The 18954-nt window shown below is 41.8% G+C and overlaps 1 protein-coding gene across 3 annotated transcripts in view; it reads left to right on the forward strand.

The window, feature by feature from the left end:
* The first annotated feature begins 834 nt into the window (after positions 1-834).
* The window catches only part of lrrc39 (leucine rich repeat containing 39), a 127749-nt gene continuing 109629 nt past the window's right edge, over positions 835-18954 (forward strand). For all 3 annotated transcript variants that reach the window (XM_062452698.1, XM_062452696.1, XM_062452697.1), the window contains exons 1-2: positions 835-992; positions 4979-5111. In XM_062452698.1, the coding sequence (XP_062308682.1) occupies positions 4990-5111 (122 nt within the window). In that variant the 5' untranslated portion in view covers positions 835-992; positions 4979-4989. The remainder of the gene's footprint in view (positions 993-4978; positions 5112-18954) is intronic.

An 18954-nucleotide genomic window follows, 5' to 3' on the forward strand; every position in this document is an offset into this window, starting at 1 on the left:
CCCTGCTCCAACACACCTGATTCAAATAAATGGGTCGTTATCTAGCTCTGTAGAAGCCTGGTAACGAACATGCATTTGAATCAGGTGTGTTGGAGTAGGGAAGTATATTTGAGTGTACAAATATATTGTATTGTTTTATTTGATGGAGATTCAGAACTAAGGAGAGACATAAGGGGATATAGTCAAATAAGGTGAACTAGTAAATTATCCTAGTATTGTAAAGTGATAAAAAGGGACATTCATTTGGATTAACAATGTTCTAAATATTTTGTTTAATTGAACTATTTTGGTCAATATCATTGAAAATTTAAACATAATCTATAATCCTTTGATTAAATTAGTTGTTTGGTATACAGTGTCTGGTCCTACTTATTTATAGGCATTTAAACATTTGGTCTATAATACCATACATTTTAAGAAAAGGTAACTTGTTAACTGGGAAATAGTAAGAGCCCAAACGTCCCATCTATTTACTTCCTTTTATATATAGACATAATACATATATATGATAGGCGCTGGGGCGCTACACACGTGAAAAAGGAAAGGTCAGAGGAGGTGAAAGGCTTGGTGAAAGGCTTGATGAATGGGTTGGTGACCGGCGCGGAGAAATGCGCGGGTGAAAATCTAGGGTGAACAGCCTTGCGCCCTTCGTAGCCGATCAAGGCGCTTCCGGGCTATGATTCTGATAATCTTTAGTATGAGACTGTCTGTGATGGACTTCTCACCATTGGCACAACCTCTGTTGATATATGTCTCGGGAAACAGATTCCCACATGCCAATTTTAGCATGTGACCACCACTACACCATGTGTTTTGGCCAGGCTAAAATTAGAACCTGGGTAGAGTCACAGTTCGTCAAAGAACACCAGTGCCAAACATGTTGACACTGCAATAAGATCTTTAAAGAAGTACAGTATCTGGATGAATTACATGAGTTTGGAAAATAAACTGAAGCAGTATACTTTTTTAATTTCACTTTGGACTTGAATAAGGTGAGTACTAGATGGTATTCAACAGGATTGAACAGGGTTCACAACTTTTTCCAGATGTATCTTCAGTAACTTCACCAGAACCTTGTATTTTTTGATAGTTTGTTGTGCTAAAATTTCAAATTGTTTAACATGGGTATCTAGAAAACTTGCCAGTTGAAAGTAACTAGAACATGGAAAGATCTTAGTAAACCAGAGGGATCCTCACTGACCACGGTTGGTATTAGAAGGCTACAGATAATTTTAGAAAACTTCAGTGTCTGATACCCCTGCTGATTACATAGCATAGTTAGCCTTGGTGCCAGCCAAACTTAGCCGCCCACAAAAGAATGTGGTCGGGAAGTTGGGTCTGGGGTCGCTAGGTTGGGGAAAAACTATGTCCGAACAAGAGCTGTTTGGACCAATCAAATTGTCAGGGCGGGCTTTATACGATGATGGACAGATGATCAACAGTAACGTAATCAACCACATCACCAAAGAGCGCTTGGGTTGAATTCGTTTTCAACAAACAACATACTACGTTGCTCTGATTGGTTGTAGGTCTATCCAATTGAGTGAAGAAACATTTTTTTCCGGGTTCGGTTGAAACACGCCCCATACTCACAGCCCAACGGAGCGGTATCAGACTCATATTCTGACTGGAATTATGAGTATGACAACGTCAGGCTATAGCATAGTAGGAATGGCTGGTGAATTTTAAATAATTTGTTTTTCTGTAAATATCTATATATAAGTCTAACAACTACCTCGAGATAACTATAACTGCATTAGTGCAGATGAGAAAGAAAAAAAATACAAGCTTTATGTTTTAAGGTCCCAGAAAGAAAAACCAAGCATTGTATATCAGTCAGATACAGGTTTATTTGCCAAGTAAGTTTACTCAAACAAGGAATTTGCTTTGGTGGGCAGGTGCATAAAATAAGTATACAAGACTATTAAAGTGGCTGCAGTCTTTAAATATAAAATGTAGAACATTTACAACTAAATGCTAACAGCATAGCAGATGGTGATGGAGGAGTGGAGGATGGACTCAATGATGGCTGTGTAGAAGTGCACCATCATTGTCTTTGGCAGATTTAAATTCTTTAGCTGCCACAGCAGGGCTTGAAATTAACTTTTTTATTTGGTGGCACTGGTGCTTCCAACTTTAAAAAGTTAGGAGCACCAGTAAAAATTTAGGAGCACCCACTGAATATTAAGGAGCACCACAACTACAATTTTTATGTTGTAGATTTATGTTGCTCGCTATTTAGCAAAACATGAAGTGGAGGGCCATGTTTATTGCATCGTCTACAGACCTGTTAGCTCTGTAGGCAAACTGGTACAGGAGAGGGTCTGTGATGGTTTTGAGGTGTGCCAGCACCAGGCGCTCGAAAGACTTAATTACCACAGAGGTCAGGGCGATGGGTCTGTAGTCATTTAGTCCTGTTGACCTTGGCTTTTTGGGCACAGGAATGATGGTGGAGGATTTGAAACAGGCTGGCACATGGCATGTCTCCAGAGAGGACACTTTGTAACTCTGGAAAGTTTTGTAACTTTGATATGAGCTTCGGACGGGACATCAACAGTTAATGCGAGTGCGCGATAGAGCCAATTCTTTTAGCAAATATTTGAGTGCAAATACTGTTTTTTGAGCTTCATGTAATATAATACGTTGGACTCATGTTGTTATTATGTTTGAGTCCAAATAAGATGATCAGAAGGCCTATCATTTAGAAACTTTCTTTAGTTTCGTAATGTTTTCTTTGCCTACTTCAATTCAGACTTGCGTGCCGACACCTAGAGTTCTGTGTGCCACAGCAGTGGCTATTAAAGCAAGCACAGAAGAGCGCGCAGACATGGAATTCTGCAGTTAAACTGCGTTGATTGGGATTTTTTTCTTTTTTTCTCGATTATCAATCTAAATGAATGCACTGACTATAAAGTAAATTGTTAAAACTCAGATGTTACTGTGGCACAGTAGATTTATACTTGGGCACGTGCCCCAGTAAAAACCAAATCAAATCAAATCAAATTTATTTGTATAGCCCTTTTTACACGCAAGCATGTCACAGAGGGCTTCACATATGCCCATAGAACTGCCCCTCAACCAACCTAAACCCTCAAGGAAGACAAGGAAAAACTCCCAAAAAACTCTCAACAGGAGAAAAAAAAATGGAAGAAACCTTGGGAGGAGCAATTCAGAGAGGGATTCCCTCCTCCAGAGACGGTTGGTGGGAGAGAGGAGCAGAACACAGGCTAAACATAGTCATACAGTGTCGATGGGTTTTTAAAACACCAAAATCCATTATTCAACTTTATAGATGTAGGACAGGACCGGGAGACTCGCGACCAGGTCCAGCGTTGGCTGACCGATGACCAGGCAGGTGCTGACAACTCAAACCCCCCACACCACAAGGGATGTGTGTGGGGGGGGGACAGAGAGAGGAGAGCAGGGATTAGAGAATGCCAGGAGCAGCTAACAGTTACAGTCATAATAGAATGAGATCCCCACCGGTCAAGTGTGGACTGGTGCAGCAATTTAACAGAGCAAAAAAGGGGAATTTGATGCAACCCCACACACCAAGACAGCGACAGCCCCCCTCATTTGGAACATGAAATCTGTTCCAGGGGAAGAGAACTCTAAAATAAGTTATACTTAAAGAATAAGGATGGAAACAACCCGTCCCCCGTTGCCTCCAACTAGTAACATACTTACCTTTAACAGTCGTAGAATTGACTAAACAATAACGTTTTTAACCTAATTTTAAACGTCGAAACAGTATCAGACTCCCTAACTGAGACGGGTAGTTTATTCCAGAGAAGAGGCGCTCTATATGAGAACGCCCTACCTCCAGCTGTTTTTTTCTTAATTTTGGGAACCACCAGATAGCCGGCAAAAAGGGTCTAGTGACGCCCTTGCTGTTGATTGCGAACACTTTATGAGAATTAACCTTTCGCTTCCATATCTATAGACTGTAAACATCTTGCATTGTCAAAAAAATGATGATGAAAATTATTGATCTGTCCTCTATGGAGGAATTTTAGCCCAAACCTAGGAACTAGTCTAGGTTTGATGTGAGCTTAGATATGGTATATTGATGTAATATAAACATTACATCAGACTCATCTTGTTATATATCGGGCTAGTAATCTGAAGGTTGCCAGTTCGATTCCCGGCCATGCAAAATGACGTTGTGTCCTTGGGCAAGGCACTTCACCCTACTTGCTTCAGGGGAATGTCCCTGTACTCACTGTAAATCGCTCTGGATAAGAGCGTCTGCTAAATGACTAAATGTAAATGCCAAAAATGACAACCCACATTTTTACCTAAAAGATTCGGGGCTTTAGAGAAAACATTTGTGTCTCAAGCCCCAGAAGCCACCGCCCATGACCAACACTGTCAACAAGGGTCAAGACTAAACCAATTCACCTTGGTGGTGTGCAGACTGGTTTTATATTAGTTAACGATTTCACACAAAACAGAAACTATGTATTCCCAGTATTACAAATAAGTTGTGGTTTATTTGGTAGCATTTTATAGTGTGACTGATTTTACTATATGCATTCCCCCGCTCCCCCTTCGGACTTCCAGGGGGGAGACCCGAGTTCCACTTTCCCCCTGCCCACCTCCCCATCTCATGCGTCTGAGTGGAAGACCTTCCCAGCCTAGGCAGTAGTCTGCCTAGCTCACAAACCAGAATCAGGAGGCCACTCCGTCAAGGTGAACTGTGACAGTATAGGCTATCATTTACGTGACCTGCAAATGAGCGACAGAGACTGATTGCGCGAATGTCATCATACAGAGTTTTTTTTGTGTGTGGGTGCCCTGTGCAGCTGCCCATGTCACCCATAGCTAAGTCTGCCCCTGTCAGGCGGACTCTATCCTCTGAAATTGTCAGTAACGGTACAATTACGACTTCCCCATGGAAGTTAAATTGATTATTACATATGATAATATTAAAACACATAATTTGTCTTGTGAGATGGAATTTTGTTTCTATTTCTAGTGTTGACCAATATGACTGGAGTGGCAAAGTGTATTGGCTCTGTCAGCTCTATAAAGGAAATCTGGGAGAAAAGAATAAAAAAAAGCAAAGAAGACCTGCAAAAAGAAAAAAGGACAAAGGGTGCTGTGGGTAGGTGAGTGTTTATCATTGTATTGTAAATTGCTGGACAGCATTACAGCCAGAATTACAGGGGTAGAAAGACTTGTCAGTTATGCGCAGAATAGGCTTTGGCAAAATATACTAACTTTAGCAAAATTACATTAGTATTAATTAAATACACATTGAGAAGACATCACAACTTGGTCCTTAGCAGGGTAAGTTGTCAAACATGATGGACAAAATAATTTATGTAACGATATTGCTATTGCCAATATCATAACAATTTCTGACTACTTTCAATATAATTGCTTTTTCATTCATGGACTTAATATTCACCGACTCATACGTTTACTCACTCTATAATGTATATTACTTGGCACAGTAATTTATTTATCAACAAGACATGAAGAGATCTATTTCTTAGCCCCCCCAAATTTGAATTGGATTGTTATTGTAATAATAGTAATAATACATTTTATTTGTATTGCACTTTACATTAAAGCAATCTCAAAGTGCTACAGAGCATATAATAATGCAAATTAAAATCAAAGTTAATAATAAAAATAGATCAAGGTCAATAAATAGTTAAAAGCAAAACCTATAAAATACATTTAGTCAAAAGTTTTTTTTTAAAGATATGTTTTTAGGTTTTGTTTAAAAACATCTGTAGTCTGAGGGGCCCTTAGGTGGTCATGGAGGGCGTTCCACAGCCAAAAGTCCCTATCACCCATGCTGCAGAGCTTGGTTCTGGGGGCTTTAAGGGTGTGTATGGTTGCAGACCAACGGGTGCGTGAGGAGCTCTGGGGGGTGAGGAGTTCCTGTAGGTAAATGGGGGCATGTCCGTGAAGGCACTGGTGGGTGAGGAGGGAGACCTTATATTGAATTCTGAATGGGACAGGGAGCCAGTGAAGAGTTTTCAGGATGGAGGTGATATGATCGTACTTGCGCACCCTCATCCGGATCCTGGCAGCGCTGTTATGGATGTATTGCAGTCTCTGGATGCTCTTGCCAGAGATCACGATGAGGAGTGCATTACAATAGTCCAGGCTGGAGGAGACAAAGGCGTGGACAAGCTTCTCTGCATCTGCCAGGGTGAGTGTTGGACAGAGTTTGGCGATGTTCTTGAGGTGGTAGAATGATGTCTTACAGAGGTGTTTGATGTGGGTGTCAAAGGTGAGCTGAGGGTCCATTTTAACACCCAGATTGGTGACAGAAGCAGAAAGGGGGATGTTTTAGCCAGAGAAGGTGATACTGGTGATGGTGGAAAGGCAGAGCTGATGTGGTGTGCCAACTAAGATGGCTTCCGTTTTGGAACTATTCAACTGAAAGAAGTTGAGCTTCATCCACGCCTCTATCTCCTCCAGGCAGGTGGTCAGTGTGGATGTTGGCAGGGGAGCAGAAGAAGTGGGGGTTGTCCTGAGGTAAAGCTGTGTGTCATCAGCGTAACAATGGAACAATATACCATGTCTGCTAATGACTTTGTCAAGGGGGAGCATGTAGATGGAGAAGAGGGTGGGGCCCAGCACAGAGCCCTGAGGGACACCGCAGGTGACGTTGTGGGTGTGTGATTTGCATTTCCTAGTCGCACCTTACAAAGAACTAACTTATGGCTATGCAGGCATAAGCAAACAGCATAATGACAGTCTATCAATAATTAATAGATAGGCATATTTCTCTCCTGGACATAAGAGGGTTACAGGGTTTAAGGCGGCAGGCGTGTGTTACTTAGGCAGCCGCCTTAACTGAAAAGTGCTGCGGGAAACCCTGGGGTTATGTTCTCATGAGCTAAATATAGCAGGGTATAGATCAAACATTGTTAATTCAATTCAGAGCATTTCAAACAGTATAAAAGTAATAAAGTAATCATTATCTTTAATTATTGTAAACTGATCAGTGGTTAAGGACAGACCTCTTCACATACTACGAACAGATAAGGCATATTTTGCTTAGGCCTATAAGCTCATGATTGTAGCCTATACGTCACCTTGGTTTTAATTATATTTGACATGATATAAAGTAAATATTAAGTGGTGTCTATTTCAACTTGTAGTAGCAGTAACCCCCAACAGAATTATTATCATCACAGGATGATGATGATGATGATTAAGATGATGAAGAGACAATGACTGCTGCCGCAGAGATGGATGCAGGGTAGCCTATGTATGGTAGCTACTGGTAGTTCTCTCCCTATGTACTTTTGTGGAATTGTCAGTTACACTAAAATGATGAGAATAATTAATAGAAAAACAATTTGCACATTCTGATTCTGATGAACAGAGCATGGATGCTGTACACAGTGAGATGTTAATGTAATGGCAGGTGAATTCTGCATGTGGAACTGTGGAATTTAATGTAATCTCATGTATTCCCAGTTACCAGTAAAGGAGTTGTACAAACTGCATCTCATGAAGCAAGTGCCAAAAACTGACCAAGAGATGGTGTACTTAGGGCAGAAGAACAAAGGCTGATCTTTAAATTGATTTGCTAGAACATCAGTTACAGGAGGGTGCATGGTCACAGGTGAATAATGTTAACTGTAGGAACAATAGCCTATATAAATACTCATTGTTGGATTTCTATTTGAACCGCTGCTCCTCCGCGTCGAGAGGGGCCAGTTGAGGTGGCTCGGGCATCTGATAAGGATGCCTCCTGGACGCCTCCCTGGTGAGGTGTTCTGGGCACGTCCCACTGGGAAGAGGCCCCGGGGAAGACCCAGGACACGCTGGAGGGACTATGTCTCTCGGCTGGCCTGGGAACGCCTCGGGGTCCCCCAGGAAGAGCTGGTGGAAGTGGCCGGGGAGAGGAAAGTCTGGGCCTCCCTGCTTAGGTTGCTGCCCCCGCGACCCGACCCCCGGACAAGCGGAAGATGATGGATGGATGGATTTCTATTTGTAGGCATGAAGAAGACCACATTAAATTTGAGTGATTTGGCTTTATTTCAGTGCCAAAAAGCATTTGGTCAGTTCTCAGTGCACAACCACGGTGTGTAACATTTGCAATGTAAGGGCTGAGAATGTTGCTAAAATAAATTATGGAGTGTGACGGGAAACGGTAACGTTAACTTATTCATCAGGTAATTTAAGCACAGCGAATCGCGGTCTTAGAATCCTCTCCCAAGGTATAACAAAGCGAACTAGAGAGGGTACAATAGCTGGGGAAATTGTAGGGTGTGCTTGCTTGCATCTGTTGCAGATGGGTCCCTTTATTAACTGTAATTTTTACAACTGATTTCTGTATATTTTATATGAAAATGCCTACTTATTATTTATGAAGATTGCATAGATTTAAAAGCATACATTTGTTGCTGCTCATTTATAATTCAAAAAGTGAACACCTCGGGGACCCCGAGGTGTTAAATGTAATAAACCTCAAATGTTTCATTATTATTTAAGTATTTTCTTTCTAGGAAAAACTATAGGCCCACTCACTTTTGCACTGGCCCGCCCAAAATAAAATTTCTGGTGCCCAAACCAACTCAACTGGAGCAGCGGCTCCTCACAGATGACTGAGCTCCTCACCTTATCTCTAAGGGAGACGCCTGCCACCCTCCTGAGGAAACCCATTTCGTCCACTTATACTTGCAACCTTGTTCTTTCGGTCATGACCCAACTTTCATGACGATAGGTGAGGGTAGGAACGAAAATTGACCGGTAGATCCAGAGCTTTGCCTTCTGGCTCAGCTCTCTTTTCGTGACAACAGTGCAATACAGCGAATGCAATACCGCCCCCGTTGCCCCGATTCTCTGGCCAAACTCCAGCTCCATTTTCCCCTCGCCCGCGAACAAGACCTTGAGGTACTTGAACTTGAACTTCACTTGGGGTAAGAACTCATTCCCTACCCGGAGTAAGCACTCCATCGGTTTCCTGCTGAGAACCATGGCCTCAGATTTAGAAGTGCTGATCCTCATCCCAGACAGGAAGACCACATCATCCGCAAAAAGCAGCGATAAAATCCCCGGCCCACCTAACCGCAACCCTTCCCCACCTATGCCTCGATTTCCAGTCCATGAATATCACAAACAGGATTGGTGACGAAGCGCAGCCCTGGTGGAGACCAACCCTCACACTGAACAAACTCGACTTTGTGCCGAGGACCCAGACACAGCTTTGGGTGTACAGGGATTAGATCGCCCTAAGAAAGGCCCCGTACTCCCGCAGCACCACAGTATCTCCCGTGGGACCCGGTCATACACCTTTTCCAGATCCACAAAACACATGTAGACCGGATGGGCATACTCCCAGGCCCCCTCCAGGGTCCTTGCGAGATTGATTATCTGATCCATCATTCCACGACCAGAACAGAACCCGCATTGTTCCTCTTCAATCTGAGGTTCAACAATCAGCCGAACCCTCCTTTCCAGCACCAGGGAGGCTGAGAAATGTGATACCCTTGTAGTTGGCACAGTCTCTGGTCCCCCTTTTTAAAAAGAGGAACCATTACCCCAGTTCTGCCACTCCTTAGGCGCTGTCCCAGACTTCCATGCAATGTTGAAGAGGCGTGTCATCTACGACACCCCTTCCACATCCAAAGCTTTCAGCATTTCTGGTCGGATCTCATCAATCCCTGGGCCTTTGCCACTGTGGAGTTTGACTTCCTCAGTGACCTGAAATCGAATCTGATCCCGCATCAGCCTCTGGCTCTGCCTACATCCTAGAGGACATGGTGGGATTTAGGAGCCCTTCAAAATGTTCCTTCCACCGCCCAATAACCTCCTCAGTTGAGGTCAACAGCATGTAGCTTGCTGTACACAGCTTGGATGGTTCCCCGCTCCTGAGTTGGCGGACAGTTTTCCAGAAGCACTTTGGTGCGGATCGAAAGTCCCTCTCCATTTATTCTTCAAACTTCCACCACGATTCGAGGGTTACCGCCCCTTGAGGCACCTAAGACCTTGAGGCCGCAGCTCTCGATCATCGAACCCTGGAGAGGTTAATGTTGTTAATGAAAGCTTTTTAGCAGTAAGTTATCTTTTGTTTAACCTTTTACTTACCGCATACACACTAGGCTGCTGCTTAAAGCATGGATATTGTCTTATTGATAGGCTAGGTGTCAGTTTCAAAGACAGAGAAACTGTGAGGTAGGATATGGTCAACTCCTGATTGTACAGTTATATAGCACCAAATTTATTTTACTTTGATTCAGGAAATATTTTTAATTTTTTTGTGGAAATAATTACACTTAGTCATTTAGCCGACGCTCTTATCTAGAGCGACTTACAGTAAGTACAGGGACATTCCCCCGAGGCAAGTAGGGTGAAGTGCCTTGCCCAAGGACACAGTCATTTGGCACAGCCCGGAATCCTTCTGATTAATAGCCTGATTCCCTAACTGTTCAGCCATCTGACGCCCTAAGTACATTCCAGACTTGTGACCTCATAGCTGGCTGCGCCCATTTCTAACAGTACTCACTAACTAAAAGGCAGTCCTTTCTAAAAACTAAATAATGCACATCGTTGAAAAAAAATTTTTTATTACTTTTTACATAATTTTACCTTGCCAATGGTAAATGGCCAAGGGTAAAACCTGTTTTGTCAAAGACATTTAGGGAATTTCTGCTTTATTATGATAGAGACAGTGTAGAGAGACAGGAAATGTAGGTGAGAGAGAGACGTGAGAAGGTGAGAAGGATGCAGGAAATAGCCAAGGCAGGCCATAGAATACATGATACACACTCTTCCTGGTGAGCCACCAGGTGCCCAGGCCAGGCCCGCCCATAAAAATTGCTGGGCCCCTGAAAAGGTCCAGTGAATGGGCCCACCCCAAATAGGGCTTTTCTTATATTAACGCATGTGCATGTGTGCTCTCTCTCTCTAAAACATTATGTTAATCGAGAGAGACTTACTCAGTGATTAGCAAGCCCAAACAAAATCAGCAGATTTTTTTCACATTTTCTGTGGTTATTAAGACTGAAAATCTGTGGAATTCCACTAGCCTTCCTGTTCTTATGTCGGAGCGACCGAAGATGTTCCACAACAGTTTGACGCCGAATATGGTCGATTGAATGTTGACAGACTTTGCAAAAGAGTATTGATCCATCCTCATAAAGATCACCTGAAAACTCCCTGGCCCTGTCTATTGCTGTAATTTTGGTTGATAAGTGTTTCCGTGTCAATTATCTTCAGGGCTGAATCTTGGGATTTTTGGCTAACGTTTTAATATTAGTTACAGTAGCTAGTCTAATGTGAACGTTACTGTATCAGTTTATGGGTTGACAGACTTCCTTCGATTGCTATCACAGACCTACCTACACTGGTGGCAATGGGCTCTGTTTACAGGTAAAATATTTTGAAAGATTAGAGACGTAATATGAGTTGACAAGATTATTTAAATGTTGCCTCAGACCAATGAATTCTATTTGAAATTCTGCAGGTTTTTATCGAAATTCTGCGCTCGCAAAATATTTAGGATGAACATGATTATTGCTGGCACCGTGGCTGGGCCCCAGAAAGCTTTCCCCCTTTCCCCCCTTATGGGCGGGCCCTGGCTCACAAACACCAACACAGACACCCTCCGGTCTGCAACCATACACACCCTTAAAGCCCCCAGAACCAAGCTCTGCAGCATGGGTGATAGGGCCTTTTCGTCTGCTGCGCCTAGGCTGTGGAATGCCCTCCCTGACCATTTTAGGGCCTCCCAGACAACAGATGTTTTTAAAGGAAACCTAAAAGCATAAGTCCTCTATAGACCCGGCAATTCAATCAATGTCCCGGCACATTTGCAATGTAATGCAATGCAGATGTGCACACCGCCCCTGTTACGACCCTCCCTGACTGAACCGAATAAACTAAGGCTTTCGATGTCTAGGGGCAAAGGAGGGACTAACAACCAGCCAACCAGCAGCCAACATGAACTCCAAACGAAGGTATATGTAGACAACCGTGCGTTTTATTTTATGAACAGAAAAGGCGTCACAGGAGAACAAGGGGACCATGAACGGTGCCAAAGGAATGAAAACAATAAAAGTGCTAAACACCCTGCCTAACCCAAATAATGCCTCTCTAACAAAATTACAAGGGGCGGCACCGTTCCTTGCCTAGTGAGTTTAACAAGGGAGTAAGCTGCGTGATGGCAGTGTATGCCCATGGGCGGCTTACCTGTCCCCTCTCTCCTGTGAACAACCAACCGAACAACACTACAGGCAACAAAACACGAGGACTTGCTACCGACAGAACATACATGTGCACATAAGACAGAATGCGGATGGCTGCCTCCCGTTCCAAAGACGGTTCCGGGGTTTTAGAGGCTGCGAGGAAGACGGACGGGATCGGGATTGGACGAGATCCGGAACAACACAGCCAATCGCGGACAGACACCTGCGGACAACGACAGGGAGAACAAAAAGGGGGAGGGGCAAACACGATAGGGCAGACGAACAGTACACAAAAGGCCCACAGGCCGTAACGGCCCCCTACCGAACAAGATGGGTAGCTCGGTCAGCTGGGACCTGAAGAAGAGCGGCTACTGACGTCACTCTGCTGCGCCGCTCAGAATGCTTTTTCGTGCATTTTGCATTTCTGCAAATGCATTTTAATTTTCACATTTTACATTTCAAATTGAATTTTGGTATCTATTTGCTGGAGCATGTTTTGAAAATTAAATCTCAAATGTCTATTTCTTTTTCATTTTAATTAAGTGAAAGATTGAGCACTCTTGAAGAAAATTAAAATGCAAATAGGATGATTGATTACTAATTTCATTTATGAGTCAAATAATGCATACACATTCTTAAAATGAAAAAGCATTTCTGCAAATGCATTTTAATTTTGGTCCCGATTTGCGTCCATATTCTACACTTCACACTTTTTGTATTTTGAATTCAAAATGTATTTGTATAGGCCTTTTTACACGCAAACATGTCACAGAGGGCTTCACATACGCCCATAGAACTGCCCCTCAACCAACCTAAACTCTCAAGGAAGACAAGGAAAAACTCCCAGAAAAACTCACTGCAGGAGAAACTAGAGAGGGTACAATTTCTGGGGAAATTGTAGGGTGTGCTTGCTTGCGTCGGTTGCACAGGCGTCCGTTTTTTAATGACATTATTACAACTAATATTTCTGTATATTTGATATAAAAATGCATACTTATTATTTATAAAGATTACATAGATTTAAAAGCATTTTAAATAATGCTCATTTACAACTCAAAATACGAGTGAAGTGTAGAATGAAATGTCTTCTCATTTCCCCTGCAAGAGGCAGCCTCATAGTTGAATTAAAACGAATAAATTTGGCAGACCAGTGTAAAAATTGACCTAATCTCTATGACTTAAACGTCCTTAAGTTTTTCCCTTCTTGTGATATTTTCAGCCATTTAGCCTCCTCATATTGCATTCATTCATTAATAAAGAACCCCCTTTGAAGATTATTCTACGACGTTACCGGCAGTAGAAGATGGAATCGCGATTCAAACAGTACCATCTGCTAACTGAAAATATGCCCCCAAAAACTTAAATAAGCTTGACATTTATTTAGTGGAAAATCGCTCATTCATAAAAAGCTCACTGGTAGCGATCATTGTCAGTAACAACGCAAAATGTGATACAGCCCTGTGTAGAGAAGCTGCCCCGGTAAATTGTACTACTAGCTAGCTACTAGACTACAGTACTGCTGTGTTCGTCTTGGTAGCGATTGCGTTGGTTGAATTCGATTTAACCTTCCGTTGTACGGTTTAGGCTGAAATTAATTATTTTCATGAACAGATTGACAAAGTTTAGGCTGTGGCAATGAAGTTCAGGTGTCTAACCTAGAATCTAGGTTTCAGGTTCAAGACGGAGGAGAAACTAATAATGTGTGCCTGCACACCCAGTACTGTTCAGACACTTAATTTAAGATGACATCAAAATAATAATTCATAGTGCAGGGTTGCCAATGTTGTCGTTGTCCCTGGTGAGTTTTTTATACTTAAATAATAAGATCATGCTACATCTAACCAGCGGATCATTTCTTGCAAGTGTGTTAAAGTGGTATTTTTACAGACTGTATTAACACCGTAGGCTTGAATAATAACCAAAGGCGTGAAGCTATAGAGAGAGGATGCAATGGAAAATTTCCTACATAAGCTAGATCTACTGCTTCAAATTGAAAACGGAGACCATCTTTTGATTAAAAACAAGTTCCTTAACCTCTGTTGTCAATATCGCCAATAAAAAGTAAATACTCTTCAGTTACGAAGCATTTGTTTGTAGCTAGGTAATGAATGATAGTTATTAGACCGTATGTGACCTGGTTTCGCCATTCTATTAGCAGCCATGATGACAGTAGCGTCACTAGAATGGCCATAACTAACAAAAGATCAAATATCGAATCTGTCCGCTGTTCTACATTGCCCACATAATTATTACGTATATTTCATTCCAAGACTGCCGAAACCATAGATATCCTTTATGTGTCTGTGCGGTCAGAAATACAACTCCTTTGGCAGTTTCAAAAACGTTCATGGTGCGTGTCTGTTTGATGGCCACGGTGATGGCGCAGCTGTGATAGCTAACGAGCTAGGCTGAGAGAAAAACAAACATTTACCTAGCATCCACACCTCAAACAAGTTGACCTAGACGCAAAACTACACGTCCAATCAATAAAATTAGGATATTTTCCGAGACCCAAGACTCTGCCGAAACCAGAGATGTCCTTTATATGTCTGTGCGGTCAGAAATACAACTCTACCGGAAGTTTTACAAAATGTGTTCTTTTTGCTTTCTCTGACGATTTTGTCACCAGATTTGCATTGGTCTCTATCGGGCGAGAGTTGGACTTTGTCTCGCTTTTGTGGGGCTCTGAACTAGTGATGGGCATTCCGGCTCTTTTTCGTGAGCCGGCTCGTATGGCTCAGCTCACTAAAAAGAGCCGGCTCTTTAAAAAATACATGTTTTAACTATGAATTTGACTATGATAGGTGTGAAAACAATTTGATTAAATTATGAAATGAAATCATACTCGACCGTAACCACATATCTTTAAAAATGCATTGATTTGTCATGGCTCTCCTCCGAGTTTTGACTACTCTCTGACTGTGTGAGTTGGCTCGGCCCTCCCTCATGCAGGATTGACAGGAACAGACGATGATCGTGTGCGCCTTTAAGCCTACAAGTATTTTTTCGTTGTTCTTTGAATTAGTCAATTATTTTAAATACAAGAAATTTCAAACTGAAGATGAAGAGCGAAAATTGTGGCAATGCTGGCAAACTAGAAATATTTTTTCAACGACATCCGAAACTCAGGCCTCCACTCTAAGCGTTTCAGTCTGCACTCTAGGGTTTCACGTACACACCCATGTAAATCTCAGAAACGGCTTGAAAAAGTCATGAAACATAATCAGTGATATTGAAAAAAGTTGAATAGATATCAAAAAGCTGAATTATTTAAATATAGTTTAGGGTTTTGTCAACATTATAAAGTTTAAATGGTGGCTCTAGCTGAAAGATTGAGGAAGAAGAAGGATTTGGAAGTTGAAGAAGTTTAAAGAAGTTTGAGAGGATTTGAAAGAAAACTCCATTGGAAACCCATGTTAAAAATATTATGAATATTGATTTATATTAATTCAAGCATAAGAGGTACAAAGCTGAATGCTTAACAGCATTCTCACAATAATAAAGAGAAACAGGAAAACAATAGTGAGAATGCTTAACAGCATTCTCACAATAATAATAATAATATATATGTGACAGAACAAAGGTTGTTCTGTCACATATCCCAATAATAACTAGAGAGGGTACAATTTCTGGGGAAATTGTAGGGTGTGCTTGCTTGCTTCGGTTGCAGAGGGGTCAGTTTTTTAATGACATTTTTACAACTGATATTTCTGTATATTTTATATCAAAAATGCATAGCCTACTTATTATTTATAAAGATTGCATAGATTTAAAAGCATATTTTCTTCTGCTCATTTACAACTCAAAATACTAGGAGTGAAGAGTAGAATTAAATAGTTGTCTTCTCATTTCCCCTGCAAGAGGGAATGGTGATCAGCAGCCTCATAGTTGAATCAAAACGAATACATTTGGCAGCTCGGTGTAAAAATGGACCTAATCTCTATTACTTAAACGTCATTTTAAATGTTTCCCTTCTTGTGATATTTTCAGGCATTTAGCCTACTCATATTGCATTCATTCATTAATAAAGAACCCCCTTTGAAGCTTATTCTAACAACAACGTTACCCGGCAGTAGCTATCTCAGATGGAATCGCGATTCAAATAGTACCATCTGCTAACTGAAAATATGCCCCCAAAAACGTAAATAAGCTTGACATTTGTTTAGGGGAAAATCCCTCATTCATAAAAATCTCAGTGGTAGCGATCATTGTCAGTAACAAGGCAAAATGCAATATATCCCTGTGCGGAGAAGCTGCCCCGGTAAATTGTACTAGTACAGTACTACACTGTGTTCGTCTTGGTAGCGATTGCGTTGGTTGAATTCGATTTAACGTTCCGTTGTACGGTTTAGGCTGAAATGAATCATTTTCATGAACAGATTGACAAAGTTTAGGCTGTGGCAATGGAGTTCCGGTTAGTAGTCACTAGTCAAATAGTTTCACCTATTGAAAGACTTTTGATTTAAGTAAGGGTAGTGCCGAACATGTGCCGCCGTTTGACTTCCTACTGTTAACAGCTGTGGAGATGTTTTTGTTAGCTACTAGACTAGGCTAAAGCGTTGCAGTGAGCTACACTGGTTTGACACCACAGGTAATGATAATTTCACCCACAAATCGTTTACTTGTAATCTAATGTCATAATAAATCCTACAACGAATAAACGAACGTTTATTTTAACGATTGAAAACAGATGCATCATAGACCGCTGTAGTATGTGTTGCCCGGGCAACAGAGGCTAATTTCATGATGCTAATGCTTCAGTTCCGAAAGTAGATGTACTTCCTTAATAATATCAGCTTATATTGTACATTACACATCACAATTGTGTGTCATATCACAAAGTAAAATGAGCAAATAGTTATCACCCAGGCCTCTTTGCTTGTGGCGTTTCTGCAGCTGCCTTGCAGTAAAGCAGTTAGCCTAGCTATCTCCCAGAAGTTAACGAGCTGCTAAACTAATGTTCTGCTAGAGATAGTCACGCGGGTTTTCGTGACGTTAGTGACGTTAGTAGCGTCAGTGACTGTGGCTAGCAAGTTAGCCACCGTTGGCTTCACTTTTCGCCACAAAAACTTAATTTCTACTTAAACCGTGCAACGGAACGTAAATACAAATACAAGCAACTCAATCGCTATCAAGACGCAACTTTTGACACCTAGGTTGTCTATGTAGTCCACATATTGACTGAGGCTTAGGGGGGCAAAAATAAAATATAGCTGCAAGCAGCGATGCGGGTTCCTCCGCAAAATGGCAAAATATTATAAACATGTACACTGTAGAAGATCGAGAGTTGGACAACAAGGGAGCAAAACTACTTCATGTTTGGCCAACAACAGGCTGAATGGGGATTTGAACTCATGAGCATAAGGTTACAAGTCAGTCTCTCTATCCTCTCTGCTACACACCAACTGTTGAGATTGTATGAATAGAAAGGGCAGAGTATTAGCTTTGGTCAGCTTTGGGACAGGTTAAAGGGGCGATTGATTGCAAAACCGATTTTACCTTGTCATAGTTGAATAACGACAGTTCGGTGGGTAAAATGAACATACAGTGAATATCAAAGTCCATTGACACCTCTTTCCTATGCAAATCTTAAAATGAAAAAATTTGTCTGTAAAATGCTAGCTTTTCAACAAAGCGGGGGACAGCCCTTTTTGGCTCTGGTCTGTATCTTTGTCACGCCCCAAAATTTACATCCAGACCAGCCCACTCACTGGTGTTCCTGCCCAGTCCGAGGTAGCGTAGATCTCCGATGCTAGTTTAGCTGCGCGCTGCTCTGTGTAGGCTACTTCTAAGCAATTACAAAGAATAACGTTTTGAAGTATAACACGGATATTGAAAATGGACCACGGTAGTAAATGCTGTTTTCCAGGCTGTAAAGGGAAGGCTAATACTCATAGTCTTCCCAAGGAGCCAAACATTCGACAGGCATGGCTGCTGTTTGTCTATGAGAAGATCCCGGCTTAGTTCGACCCTCAATTATTAATTTGCTCTGAACATTTCACCCAAGACAGTTTTGACAACCTTGGCAATTTCAAGCAGGATTTGCTAAGAAGCTGAACCTGAAAAGATGTGCTGTTCCGACCGTACGCTCATCGCAACCGCAAGCTGTAAGTAGGCTACAGTATGATTTTGTCGCTACTGTAACAGTTATTAGCAATGCTAACGTCTCCTGTATCTAGCATAGGTAGAATGCTAAATACGTTTCTAAACACATCAACATACTTTACTTAGCAAATGGCTAGACTAGCTGTAGTCAGCATTAGAAGGGAAGCTTCCGAAAAAATAGCCAGAAAACAAATAGCAGTCTGGCCTATTGCTAACGCCTGTCTAGATTATCTATTTGAAAGAACTGGAGAAAGGCAGGTGCTAAATACAGGATACCTTAGCATTGCTAATAACTGTTACCGACAAAATCATACTACAGCTTGCGGTTGTGATGAACGTAAGGTCGGAACGCACCTCTTTTCAGCAACAGCTTCATAGCAAATCCTGCTTTAGCTACATTGTCCCAGGTTTTCAAAACCGTCCTTGGTGAAATGGTTTGCGCAAATGTGTCCAGGGTCGAACTGCACAGGGATCTTCTACGCTTCGGTATAGACAAACATCAGCCATGCCCGTCTATGTTAGCTAGACTCTAGCTCATCTGCTTTTTATTAATGCTGATATGCAAGGAATGCAAGAACAGCTAGATACCGAAAACACCTAGACTGTAGGCATGTAAACTAGTTTAGCTTGCTAACGCAAGAGCATAGGTAGAATGATTTAGCCTAATTTATTGGCAATGGGGCTA

The sequence above is a fragment of the Osmerus eperlanus genome, chromosome 26 (assembly GCF_963692335.1).
Source record: "Osmerus eperlanus chromosome 26, fOsmEpe2.1, whole genome shotgun sequence".
In the NCBI taxonomy this organism is placed as follows: Eukaryota; Metazoa; Chordata; class Actinopteri; order Osmeriformes; family Osmeridae; genus Osmerus; species Osmerus eperlanus.